The sequence below is a fragment of the Pelophylax lessonae genome (assembly GCF_965119305.1).
Source record: "Pelophylax lessonae genome assembly, chromosome: 10".
NCBI classification, from domain to species: Eukaryota; Metazoa; Chordata; class Amphibia; order Anura; family Ranidae; genus Pelophylax; species Pelophylax lessonae.
Genome location: NC_138777.1, coordinates 168,386,529 through 168,400,522, shown reverse-complemented (window position 1 = coordinate 168,400,522; position 13,994 = coordinate 168,386,529). Strand labels below are relative to the sequence as shown.

The following is a 13,994-nucleotide window of genomic DNA, read 5'->3' as shown; positions in this document are numbered from 1 at the left end:
CATTCAAGCTGGGAGGGAAGACTGACAATTCACCGATACTGAATAATGGCTAGTGTTGAATATGTCATGTCCATGTATACCTTAATACATAAAGTATACTGGACAGTTCTGGATTGCATGAGCCACTCCCTAGCTGAACACATGCCTGTGTATGGTCACTGTATTATTCACATATATACAAACCCATAACTACTTTAAATACATTCGGTCCAGCAATTATGTTAGAAGTGAACATCCATTTGGAAAAAGGCCCCCTTCCCTTGGTCCTCCATGTCCAGAAAATAGCTTGGCCTGTAGTGTAAGTATGTCAAGCGAAAACCTTACGAAATTGCTGGCCTATGATTCTGGGGAGGCGCTCTAGATTTAGGAGAACGGGCTGTGGTTGTGGCTGTTGTTGTTGATGATGAAGAAGAAGTAGAAGAGGATGAGCCGCTTCGTGTGTCACCTCCAGTGCTGCACTGCTTTAGTTTGCGCCTTTTAGCCAGTGGGGCATTTTCCACACTCTTCAAAAATACCCCTTCACGTTTTCCACGTTTAAATGCCTGTAAAGATTAAATGAAATCCATAAGTCCCTGAACACCTCACATGTACACAAAGAAAAGCTTTATTGATTACTCTACAGACGTGTGGCAAAGAACATCGATACCACCCATGCAGTGCCTTGAAAAAGTATTCACACCCCTTGAAATTTTCCACATTTTGTAATTTTACAGCCAAAAATGTAAAATGTATTTATTGGGTTTTTATGTGATAGACCAACACAAAGTGGCCCTAACTAAAATCTAGTGGAACCAATTACCTTCAGAAGTCACCTAATTAGTAAATAGATTCACCTGTGTGTAATTTAATCTCAGTATAAATACAGCTGTTCTGTGAAGCCCCCAGATGTTTGTTAGAGAACCTTAGTGAACAAATAGCATCAGGAAGGCCAAAGAACACACCAGACAGGTCAGGGATAAAGTTGTGGAGACGTTTAAAGCAGGGTTAGGTTACAAAAAATCTCCCAAGCTTTGATCATTTCACAGAGCACTGTTCAATCCAAAATCTGAAAATGGAAAGAGTATGGCACAACTGCAAACCTACGAAGACATGGCCATCCACCTAAACTGACAGGCTGTACAAGGAGAGCATTAATCAGAGAAGCAGCTAAGAGGCCCATGCTAACTCTGGAGGAGCTGCAGAGATCCACAGCTCAGGTGAGAGAATCTGTCCACAAGACAACTATTAGTCGGCATTCCACAAATCTGGTCTTTATGGAAGAGTGGCAAGAAGAAAGCCATTGTTGAAAGAAAGCCATAAGAAGTCCTGTTTGCAGTTTGCGAGAAGCCATGTGGGAGATACAGCAAACAAGTGAAAGAAGGTGCTCTGGTCAGAAGAGACCAAAATTGAACTTTTTGGCCTAAAAACAAAACGCTATGGGTGGCGGAAAACTAACACTGCACATCCCCCGGAACACACCATCCCCACCGTAAGTTATGGTAGCGGCAGCATCATGTTGTGGGAAGGCTTTTCTTCAGCAGGGACAGGGAAGCTGGTCAGAGTTAATGGGAAGATGGATGGAGACAAATACAGGCCAATCTTAGAAGAAAACCTGTTAAGAGCCTGCAAAAGACTTGAGACTGGGGTGGAGGTTCACCTTCCAGCAGGACGACCCTAAACATACAGCCAGAGCTACAATGGAATGGTTTAGATCAAAGCATATTTATGTGTTAGAATGGCCCAGTCAAAGTCCAAACCTAAATCGAATTGAGAATCTGTGGCAAGGCTTGAAAATTGCTGTTCACAGACACTTTCCAATCTGACAGAGCTTGAGCTATTTTGCAAAGAAAAATGGGCAAAAAGTTCACTTGCTAGATGTGCAAAGCTGGTAGAGACATACCCAAAAAGACTTGCAGCTGTATTTGCAGCAAAAGGTGGTTCTACAAAGTATTGAAAATACTGAATACACTGGGGGCTGAATACAAATGCACACCACACTTTTCAGATATTTATTTCTAAATCATTTTGAAAACCATTAATCATGTACCATCCATCTCACAATTATGTGCCACTTTGTGTTGGTCTATCACATAAAATCCTAAAAAAAAAACATTTACGTTTTTGGTTGTAACATGACAAAATGTGGAAAATTTCAAGGGGTATGAATACTTTTTCAAGGCACTGTATTATTCAGATTTCATACCTACTATAAAGATTGATTACTTTAACTTTCATGACTAGAGGTCATTGAAACTAAAGCAGCCATTGATGGATCCAATCTAAGCAATCAAGCAGAGACTAGCCAAGATTCAATCCATCAGTGGCGAGGCTGGTTATACCCAACCAGTCTGTCATAGTTTTTACAAGATGGTTACTGCCAGCGGCTGAGGCACCCTGCCGGCAGTACACAATAACACTGTGGGAGGGATTCCCCCATAAACAGTGTTGATGGGGGAATTGAGCGATAAAAAGAAAATCAATTAATCTATGGCTTGTTTTAGATCTCCAGGCTAAATCAGAAGTGTTAGTATGCAATGGTCAACCTGAAAAAAACAATAATGTGCCTACCTAAATAATTTTACACTGTTTTCATTAAGAATTTTAATTGTACACTGTTTTAATAAATTCCCTTCCTATAACGGTTATTAAAAGCTGTCAAATAGACAAACTTTTTTTTAAATGTGCAATTTATAGCTTATATTTTCCAAAACATTTTTAATTAATTATTTTTTTAATGTTTTTCAGTGGAAGTATTTCATTTTAAAAGATAAGTGCACATTCAGAGAAAGTCCTGTCTTCCCCTTTAAGCTGACCTAACATATCCGACCGTCTCACCACCCTTTCTATAGATGCATACCTTGATCAGACCTTGTGGATTGTACATATCCTCTGTCTGCTGACCACACCTACAAAGTACAGCCCCATAGAAGTCTATGCAGCTTATCTACCTAATTCTCTGGCCGTGCAGGATTTCAACAATCCTCTGAGATAAATCAAGGAAAATATACATCTTTGGAAAGAGGCTGTGGGATCTGTTAGGTCAGTTTAAAGGGGCAAACAGAATAAGTGCACTTTCTCTTTAAGGGTACTGTTGTCAGGGCACCAACGGCAGGAGAAGGGCTCTAGCACCCAGCATCTCTACAAGCACTTCATCTGGGCCTTTATAAGGAAGCCTGTCAGTAATTACAGTGGCTGGTTGATCTTCGGTGCCTCCAGTGCGTTATCTCCGTGATTTTCCTGTTCTTGTTACTGACCTGGATTGTCCTTGACCTGTCTCCTGCTTGCTTCCTATGTTTGACCTTGGCTATCCACCTGACCACGTGCGCTCTGATACCCACCTGGATCCTGACCTCGGCTATCCACCTGACCACGTCTGCTCTGATACCCACCTGGATCCTAACCTTGGCTATCCACCTGACCACGCTCCAGTCTCAGCATTATCCAAGTCCTGTAACACCTCACAGGTGCCACCTGTCGCTGATTCTGCGCCAGCACACCAGCTGTACCCTGGAACCTCCTGCACACAGTCCAGCAGGCGACCCGTGCTACTTTGGGCCTTTCCTCTCCTGTTCTCACCCTCAGAGGGGGTCTGGAACTTACCTGCAAGGGAAGCCCTCTCTCTCCATTGGCCTCCAGCATCAGGTACGTGATAACTATACTTATCCTTTAGCAAATGCAGGCTGTCAGCTTCTCCTGTTAATGTGGCTCTTTCTGTGCAAGGCAGGAGCTCATACTGCTGCAAGCTTCTAGTTACTAAATTGAATGTAGATTTATGTTCCATGGGAAATTGTGCTAAAGGAATGTTAATCTATAGGTTACAGGTTCAAAGAAGTTCTGTTTGAAATAAAAAAAAAATTTTATATGCATGATTGACCCCATGACACAGACTAGAATAAATGGTGTAAGGTTAATTTCCTGACAGACTCTATGGCAGCATACGTATGGGTTAACCCCGCCTCTACTCCTCACCTATAGGACACCACTCCCATAAATCTTTGCTCTGAGCAAGAGGCCGCGACTTCAAAATGGTTGAAGTCTTACCTTGGATGAAGTGTCCACGATCGAGGCCTGGTTGTTTGGCAAGCTGTGCCCCTGAAGACCTGTGGAGTCGCCAGCATTTCCAGCTATAAGCAGGGTGCAGAAGGGCGATGGATGCGGTGCAATGAAGAGCTTAAGCCTAGCCATTTGCAGGCAAAGCAGCAGTACGGCCTAAAAGCCTAGCTAGAAGCAGGTGGCAATAAACGCCCTGGGCCCATGCAGCAGTGTCCTCTGGATGGAGAAGGGTGATGGATGCGGTGCCATGTTGGTCTCCAGAAGTCCCCAGCTATTAGCGGGGTGGAGAAGGGCGATGGATGCAGTGCCATGAAGAGCTTAAGCCTGGCCATAGGCAGGCAAAGAGGCAGTACGGCCTAAAAGCCTAGCTATGAGCAGGTGGCCATAAACGACCTGGACCCATGCAGCAGTGTCCTCTGGATGGAGAAGGGTGATGGATGCGGTGCCATGTGGGTCTCCAGAAGTCCCCAGCTATTAGCGGGGTGGAGAAGGGCGATGGATACAGTGCCATGAAAAGCTTAAAACCTGGCCATTTGCAGGCAAAGCGGCAGTACGGCCTAAGAGCCTGGAAATTAGCAGGTGGCCATAAACGCCCTGGGCCCATGCAGCAGCGTCTTCTGGATCCCGGTATGGTCGTAGGAGATGCATATTCCATGGCAGCAGTTATTGTGTGTTTTTCTGTTTTCTTCCCTGGCTCTAGTATCTTCCAGCCTATGGTGGCTGGAGCGTATTTGTATTCCAAACCGCCGCTCTCTCTTCTGGCCTGGTGTGCCTGGTTAATCCTGCCTGTGTGTGAGTGATTCTAATGGTTCACCTGTGCAGGTTGGCTGCCTGTGCAGTTCCACACTTCGGATGTAACACTGCCCCCCCTCCCCCTTGTGGCCAGCCCTTGTGTAGCAGGGAGAGGGGTTGTTTAACCCTTTCATTCCTCGCTTCCCTGGGCACTCTTCTTGGTTTTTAACCCTTTCCTTTCTACCCTATTTGGTTTTCTTTTTAGGTTTTTTAGTCCTTCTAGGTCAATATGACAATACACAGCAGGAGAGGGAGAGGTTGCACTGTGGCTTGTTGATTAAAGCGCATGTCTAGTAAACAGGGAATTCTGAGTTTGACTATCAGCAGTGCCTATCTTTGGTTCTGGGAATCTCTAAGATATTTTGAAATTATATCTACAAGCTACTGCTTCCTACAAGCTTCAGTAAGGACAAAGGGAAAGATGCCTCATCTAGGACGATTGTGGCATGGATTGTCTGGGCAATCCGACAGGCTCACAGAGCTGAGGGCTTGGCTCCTTGGAGATGGTGACCGCTCACTTGACCAGAAGTGTGTCTACATCCTGGGGGGCTTTGCAGCATGTAGTTCCCAATGTAATTGGTAGGGCGGCCTAGTCGTCCCCCATCAATACATTAATGGCTCATTATTGTGTAGAGCCAGCCTCTTTATCGTCTGTTAATTTTTGGTTTACATATCCTGTCGGTTGACGGTGTCTAGTAAAACCTTTTCTTTTGTTCTGCAATTGCCCTACCGGGTGTGTATGGCTAGTTATTTCCCATACGTATGCTGCCATGGAGTCTGTCAGGAAAATACTTACCGTCATTTTCCTTTCCTGATGGACTCCATGGCAGCAGGAGTTCCCTCCCAGAGTCATGAGTAGGCTAGTTACAGAATGCGGCCTCTGGCTCAGAGCAAGGATTTATGGGAGTGGGGTCCTATAGGTGAGGAGTGGAGGCGGGGTTAACCCATACATATGCTGCCATGGAGTCTATCAGGAAAGGAAAATTACGGTAAGTATTTGATAGGACATTTTCAGTTTTATGCCTACTATTTATAGATATGTTCTTGTCATTTTTATTCATTGTTCAGTATATGTTACTGTCAACCATGTCCTTTTTTCGCCATCAAGTCAGTGGCGGAGCACAGGCGCAGCCAATCATAGAAAGAGCACTCAGACAGCTAGGCCTTAGAGATTTCTTTAGCTGATGTCTAAATGGAGCGGATTTGTGCTTAAAATGTAAAAATATTTAGATGCACTAACCATGAAGGTGGCATTAACGAATGTCTTGGTGGCCATACCACTGGATTCCAAGACATCAGGTGTCATGAGAGGTGTTGAGGATAGTGGACGACCTCCGCACAGCCACTCACTTTCCTTGAGTTCAACGAGATTCAGCCGACAAGACGGATCCACAGTAAGCAAACCTGAGAAGAGAAGACTTGTCAAACAGGTTTTTTGTCACATAGCATCCCTTGTTGGTGCACCAGTTTGAATATCTGGTGTCAAGGTTACTTTGAGAGAAAAACTCTTGTTTTTCTTACCAGTAAACCTTTTGAAACTTTTAAGGCTCTCAACATACATGAAACCACTGAATAATACCCAGTGGAAATGGCTCATTCTCCATAGTTCTCAATTTGTAATGGAGAATAACAGATGACAGTTACCTCCAGTGCTCCATAGATGAGATTTATCAGATCAAGTTTCATCTTAGTTATCCCTATATCTATGCACTATTTTAAAGCAAGGGGAGGGCTGAGGACAAACACAACTATCAATTTTATGGTATAGACGATTTTCTGTGGGCTAAATAAGTGAAAGTGTACCACAAAAAGTGTGCCATGGTGCTGCAGTGGATGGTGGACTTGGTGAATGAAGGGTGTTGTTTTTAATGAATATGTTTTTTTTTTGCCATGTGGAAATTCCTACAGGGATATTATTCAACGGTTTCACAGCGTATGTTGCGAATCTTAAAAGTATCACTATCATATGTGGTACCTAAAAAATCTAAGTAGAATACAGATAACTACCAAAGGGTCAATCTTTAAATGTATATGTTTAAAGCAGTCACTGAAATACAGAATAGCAAGCAAATAAAAAGTAAACATTATACAATTCTTTAAAGCTTAAGGCTCGGTTCACACTATTGCGATGCGGGAAGGCTGTGAATTCGCAGCCTGTTCCCGCATCGCACACGCACCCCCGGCAGTTCACACTGCCATATGCGATCCGCTGGGGGTGTCAATGTAATCTTAACGACACCCCCAGTTTGATCGCATATCGCAGTGCGATCGTGCAGTTCGCACAGGATCGGATCGCACAAGTGTGAACCGCTGTGCGATCCGATCCTGATGCGGCAGCAAAAATGCCTCCTGTGCGTCTTTGCTGCGGGTGCGGTGCGAATTTAGCCATACAAACTGTATGGCTAAACTCGCACCGCACAGCTGATCGCATGTCATGTCGGAGCAGTGCGCTCCGACATGACATGCGAACCCGGCACACGCAGAATCCCCACCACCCCAGGAGCATGTTTTTCCCACTTGACCACCACTCTATTTAACTGCAGGGACTGAAAAACATACCCAGTAAATTCAGGTTTGGAGCAATTTGTGATAGCATGAGGGAAGCTCTAACTGGAGTGACTTGGACCTTACACTTTCCTCTCTCCTAGTGGCTAAACAAAATAGAGGGGGAATAAAGGAAAAGTATTTGCTGCTGAGGAGGTAATGGAGGGGGTGGGCACTGAATTTATCCTATTGCTTTGACACATGTTAGAGGTTTTAAAGTATATGTGGTTGACATGTAACGGCACACTGTCTTTAAAACATTGGGGTCAATTCACTAAGAGTTAAAAATCGGCAAATAAAATGTGTTAAAATAATGCCTGCGGTAATTTTTCTTTTTCGTCGTTTACTGCAAAATCGTTTTTTTTTTTTTTTTTTAAATGAATTGGACTTTATTTACCGCATGCAATAAATTATGCAAATGAGTAACATAATACCCTTACCGCATGCAGTAAATCTTAGTGAACTGACCCCAATGACTCATAATTATTTTCAATGGAGTTATATTGTGGTTTTCCTGAAAGTGGTACTAAACACACATTGTCCCTTCTATTTCTGTTTGTGGATGAGGCCACTGTAATTATTTCATTTAAAAAAACATCTAAGTAACTTTTTCCTAATCAATGTACAGCTGTCACGTGACCCAGATCTTTCCCAGCCTGTCTACAAGGAAAGATAAGCAGGAGGAACTTCCAGCCCTTTGGTTCTGGTCACGTGTTCAAAATAAAAAAAACAGCCTTTGGAAAAAAGTGTAAAACTGAATAATTAACCACTTAAGCCCCGGAAGATTTTACCCCCTTCCTGACCAGGGTTTTTTTTGCGATTTTTTACTGCGTGAATTTAATGGACAATTGCGCGGTCGTGCGACGCTGTACCTAAACGAATTTGACGTCATTTTTTTCCCACAAACAGAGCTTTCTTTTGGTGGTATTTGATCACCTGTGCGATTTTTACTTTTTGCACTATAAACAAAAAAAGAGCGTAAATTTTGCAAAAAAAAAAAAAAAAAAAACAATATTTTTCACATTTTTTTATATGAAATTCCCCCCCCAAAAAAATGTAAAAATCAAAATGTTTTAACATTTTTGGCCAATTTGTTTTCTGCTACCTATGTTTGGTAAAAAAAAAAAAAAAAAAAAAAAAAAAAAAAAAAAATCGCAAAAAGCGTATTTTGATTGGTTTGCGCAAAAGTTATTGCGTTTACTAACTAAGGGAAAGATTTCTGTCATTTTTGGTGTTTTTTTTTTTAAACGCGTAATGGCGGCGAGCTGCGATTTTTTTTGCAGTATTGCAACATTGCGGCGGACAGATCGGACCCTTGACTGACATTTTTGACACTTTTGGGGTTACCAGTGACATTACTGCAGTAATCAGTGCTATACATATGCACTGTTACTGCAAAAAGACACTGGTAGTGAAGGGGTTAACTTTATTTGAGAGCGAGGGGTGGTGTGTGTCCCTAGGGGCGTGATTCTTACTGTGATTGACTGTGGCTTGAAGTGTAGGAACAATGATCAACGGTCCTACATAGTAGAACCGTATGATCACTGTTTCTACACAGGGGAGAATGACAGGCGGCTTGTTTACATTAGCCGCCTGCCTTTCTCCCTCTGCACCGACGATCGGCGAGTGACCGGCGGACAACGGGTCCGCCGGTCACACGCACAGACTTGCTGGGGAACGAGCCGGGGCGGGAGCGCGCCTCCGCGGGTGCGCGCTTCCCCGCTATTGGCTCCCAAGCAAGTGACAGGCTAGTGACGTACCGGTACGTCACTGTGCCTGGCCGGGGCTGACTGCCGATGTATATCGTCGCGCGGCGGTCGGCAACCGGTTAATATCAATAAACTGTTTTAAATTGTTATACAAATATATATTTGAAATAAAATCTTTATTTTTTTGCAAATACATTGTGTGGAAAGGTTTCTGCCAGTCACAGGCTGTGTCATGCCCCTCCAGCCTGTGTCTTAGAATAAGAGGGAGGTGAAGCCTCCAACAATCTGCATGTAATATCCCACCCTCCATTGTGTTTAGCTGGTTAGTGGGCATGGGGGAGGGAGGGAGTGTGCTGTCATTTACCACTGTGTATGCACCCTTATGTGTGACTCTATAGTTACATGGGCTGCACAGATGTGATAGGGAGGGAATGCTCAGCATAGAAACTCACTGAAAACTGAGCATGTGCAAATCCTCCAACACTGCTCTTCAAAATCCCTAGCTGAATTGGGGACATGAACAGAAGGGGGAGATAAAGAACAGCAGGGTCAACCTGTTTTTTTGCAGAATACAGAAAACAAATCTTATAGTGACGGAGTGAGTATGAACAGCAGGTAATACAGCATTTATTGATAGTATATTATGATGTGGGTTTAGTGACACTTTAAAGAAAAGTGAAAGAAGCTTAGAGAAGTATACCTTTAACAAGCTCCTTAGCTTCATCGCTCACATGTTCCCAGCTTTCGCCCTGCATAACAAAGTCTCCCTCCTTAATCTTGTTAATGATATCAGCAGCACGACTGTGAGGAGACCCACTCCTTGCACCTTGAAAGGGAACCTGGCCACAGAGCATTGTATACTGCAGAGTGGAGAAAGTGAGAATTACAAGGCATGACATGGTTTTCGCATGGTACTTTTGGAAGTCAGGCTGATGTTGGTCAGCTAAGTGAAAATTGTGGTGAGAGAAATATGAAAGCTATCTTGCTTACTTTCCATTTGAAATTGTTAGTTAATTTGGTGTCATACTGATCCAATGGTTTTAACAGTTTCTGATTTACTTACAAGGTGCCTGCAGGAAGATTAGAAATAGGACTTCTCTTGCTGCATGCTTGTTCCACGTGGTGGTATCTTGGCAATTGGATCAGTATGACAGCCAAGCGACTAATATTTTCAGAAGCAGGTCAGCAATTGAAGGCTCCGCATTTCTCTCAGTCCAAGTTTCTTTACTGGCTCTAATGTAAATCTGTCAATCAGCTTTGTCTTCAATATCATAAAAAAAACACACAAATGCAAAACATTTTTGAAGTTCTCATAAAAAAAGCGAATGCCTTATTTATAACGTGTACCTTTATCTCACACTATGTTTAAAACCATAGCACCGATAAGAAAAAAACCTATATAGTACACAGTGTAATAAGAATTGAAAAATAAGCTAGTTATTAAAGAATCATTTTCTTCTCAATATTTTTTCTAAAAAAGATAAACATTGCACACAAATTTAAAATTATAATTGCAATAACATTCTTCAATAACATTTCAAGAACACTCAATGCATACAATGGTAGTGTGGGATTATGTCAACCAAAGGGACTTCACATATGGAGAAATATATCGACATACAATTAGCATTATGGATAATGTACGGGGAAAAAGAAAAAAGCACATGTGACAAGAAAAGATTGTGAGTGAAGCAAAGAAGAAGTGTTGGAAACATAGAGGGTAGGGTGTTAGTGATATAGGGTAGACTCAACCAAGGTGGATAAAAATCTTATTTTTTTTATTTAAATCAAATTTTTTGGATTTTTATTAAATGTATTTTAATAAAATGCTTTTGAAGTAAAAATCTATCAAAAGATAATTTTCTATTTAACCACGTCGCTCGCCCACGAGCCTCTAGGGGGCGAGCGTGCGCCCCTGGAGGCGCACTCCCGCCCCCGCTCGTGCCCTGACATCCCCGCGCGAGTGACCGACGGCTCCGATGTCCGCCGGCCACTCGCAATCTCCCGCTGGAGAGGGAGAAAGGCAGACAGCTGATGTAAACAAAGCCGCCTGTCATTCTCCCTGATGTAACTGCAGAGACTATACGATCCTGCTATGTAGGATCATATGTCTCTGTTATTACATCACAAGCCACGCCCCTTGACAGTTAGAATCACGCCCCTAGGGACACACTTAACCCCTTGATCACTAATAAAGTTAACCCCTTCCCTGCCAGTGTCATTTTTACAGTATTTACATATTTATAGCACTGATTATTGTAGTTATGTCACTGGTACTCCCAAAAGTGTCAAAAATGTCAGTCAGGGGTCCGATCTGTCCGCCGCAATGTCGCAGTCCCGCAAAAAAAAAAAAAAAATTGGGTAAAAAAGGATGTCAATTTAATTTGGGTACATCGCCGTGCGACCGCACAATTGTCTGTTAAATTCACGCAGTGCCGAATCGCAAAATAGGCCCTGGTCTTCGAGCAGCCAAATCCTCCGGGGCTTAAGTGGTTAAGATACATTCATAATTTCAGCATGAAATGGAGCTTAGTTATGTAGTATGAGGCTGTATATTTTGCAATATTTACATTTTTGGTAAACTCATTCAATGAATCCAAGCTCTGCGAGCTGAGATAACATACACTGCATTGATGCATTCACACAATTTTACACTAACTACCAGCAAGAATGAGTCCTTACATTTAAAGAGCACCTGTCATTTCAGATTCATCATGGCAGCACCTGTTAACGCGCATCCACTCACCTGCAGTCGCAACATCCCTCACCTTGTTGTGTCACTGCCGCATCACCAGCTGTCCCATTAAAGTGAATGGGACTGTCAGTGAGTCAACATCGGGTAAGAGGAGGAGCAGCTGCAGGACAGAGATGACAGTTGCTCTTTAAAAATTATAATTTAAATCAAGTTGATTTAAATCAAGCCTTTTTACTAGTGATTTTAATCGTGATTATAATTGACTTGATTTAAATCAAATCCACCCTGGACTCAACTAGGACACACAGATGGATGGCACAGAAGTCAATTATATGACTAGTAGGGTTCAGTCAAACCCTATAAAGGAGTTGATTTAATGAAACTAGAAAGTGCAAAATATGGTGCAGCTGTGCATGACAGCCAATCAGCTACTAACTTTAGCTTCTTCAATTAAGCTTTGACAAAAAAAAAAAAAAAAAAACAGAAGCTGATTGGTTTCTATGCAGAGCTGCACTAGATTTTGCACTCTCTAGTTTTAGTACATTAACCCCAAAGTGTTCAACATAGGGTGAACAAACAGCCTTGAATACTGACCAATAGAGAGTTGCCAGCGTTCTTATAAATAAGGCTCCATGTACACGGGACGTTGTAAATGGCCGTTTAGGAGCAGTTGGGCGTTTTTTTTCAGAAGCCCCTGAACCCACCTCTATGTTATCTTATCTGTCCATGTACACAGGGACGTTTACAGTCATTTGCAGGCAGTTGAGTTCAGGGACGTTTTTTGGAACGCAATTATTTGCGTTCAAACATGTGTTTCCCGGTCGAATGTGACCGAACGTGATGAACGTACGTTCAGCCACGTTATAAGTTTTTTTTCTTCCATTCAAAATCAATGGTTCCCTATAGGAGCCTATTGATTTAAAAGGAAGTCGCACCGTAAGTCGGATCAGGATGATCCGACTTGCGGCGCGACTTGCGCTGTGAGAATCTTGAGGGGGAACTCCACGCCAAAAATGGGAAAAAAAACTGCGTGGGGTCCCCCCCCAGGCCCTTCGGGTCTGGTATGGAATTTGAGGGTAGCCCCACGCCGAAAAAAACGGCGTGGAGTCCCCCCAAAATCCATACCAGACCCTTATCCGAGCATGCAGCCCGGTAGGGCAGGAAGGGGGAGGGGACGAGCGAGCGGAGACGTTTTGGAAAGTTTATTAAAAATCTTCATCCGGTCTTCTCTGCTCTGGTCTTCTCCCTCTCTTGGTCTTCTGCTCTTTTGCTGTCCGCTCTTCTGCTCTTTTGCCCTCGGCTCTTCTCTTCTTCTGCTTTCTCCGGTCCTCCTCCGACGATGTTTTCGGTGATTATGCCGGTCTCTGTCATCGTCAGACCGGGGGCCTGGTTTGGAACCTGGGGGGGACCCCCACGCAAGATTCTCACAGTGCAAGTCACGCCGCAAGTCGGATCATCCTGATCCGACTCGCGGTGCGACTTTCATTCAAATCAATAGGCTCCCATAGGGAACCAGTAATTTTGAATGGAGGCAGAAAAAACGCTGCTAAAAGCAACGTGGCCAAACGTGCAATAACGCAAATGGAAAAAGCTACTGAAAGCACGTTTACCAGCTGCTTTTTCCCGGAGTCAGAACTAGCTTTGCAGCACGTTTTTTCTAACGTCCCGTGTACATGGAGCCTTAAAGTGAAAGTACAGCCTAATACCTTAAATTCTCCCCTGCAATCATTAATGTAAGCTGAGTTCAGCCTTATGTGTCAAAATAAAAAAATCCCAGTTTTTCTACCTGTGTTTGCAAGTTTTCAGTGCTGTCACATGACTTCAATTCCTCTTCCTGCTGAGTCCACGAGAAGCAAGTGGGTGTGGTTACTGAAACCTAGTGACATCACTTCCAGGGAGGGACACTGTTCCTGTGTAGCCAGTGGGCTTATACAGAATGGGAGGAGCTGATCATAGGTTCCCGCCCAGTGTTCCCACCAATAAGGACGCATTGTACATTCTAATTCATGAGAAAATGGGGGACGACTGTCAGTGTAGCTGGAAGTGCTCGGGGGTCTCAGCTCACAGTCTACAATGATCATAGTACAGGCAACCACACTCTACATTTCCACTAGTGCGACTAATCAATAGCACTCGTTCCCATCTATGCAACTTTAAAAATCAGCAACTTTGAAAAGGTACCTGTACTACTTTGCTGCAACTGTTGATGCGACTTTGATCCA

The 13,994-nt window shown here is 43.3% G+C and overlaps 1 protein-coding gene across 2 annotated transcripts in view; it reads right to left on the bottom strand.

Annotated features, from left to right (window-relative positions):
- Positions 1 to 262: 262 nt before the first annotated feature.
- Positions 263 to 13,994, bottom strand: part of LOC309565812 (ribosomal protein S6 kinase alpha-4-like) — a 91,222-nt gene continuing 77,490 nt past the window's right edge. For both annotated transcript variants that reach the window (XM_082270817.1, XM_082270818.1), the window contains exons 15-17: positions 9,778 to 9,937; positions 6,065 to 6,228; positions 263 to 542 (exon numbers count right to left, since the gene is read on the bottom strand). In XM_082270817.1, coding sequence (XP_082126943.1) covers positions 321 to 542; positions 6,065 to 6,228; positions 9,778 to 9,937 — 546 coding nt within the window. In that variant the 3' untranslated portion in view covers positions 263 to 320. The remainder of the gene's footprint in view (positions 543 to 6,064; positions 6,229 to 9,777; positions 9,938 to 13,994) is intronic.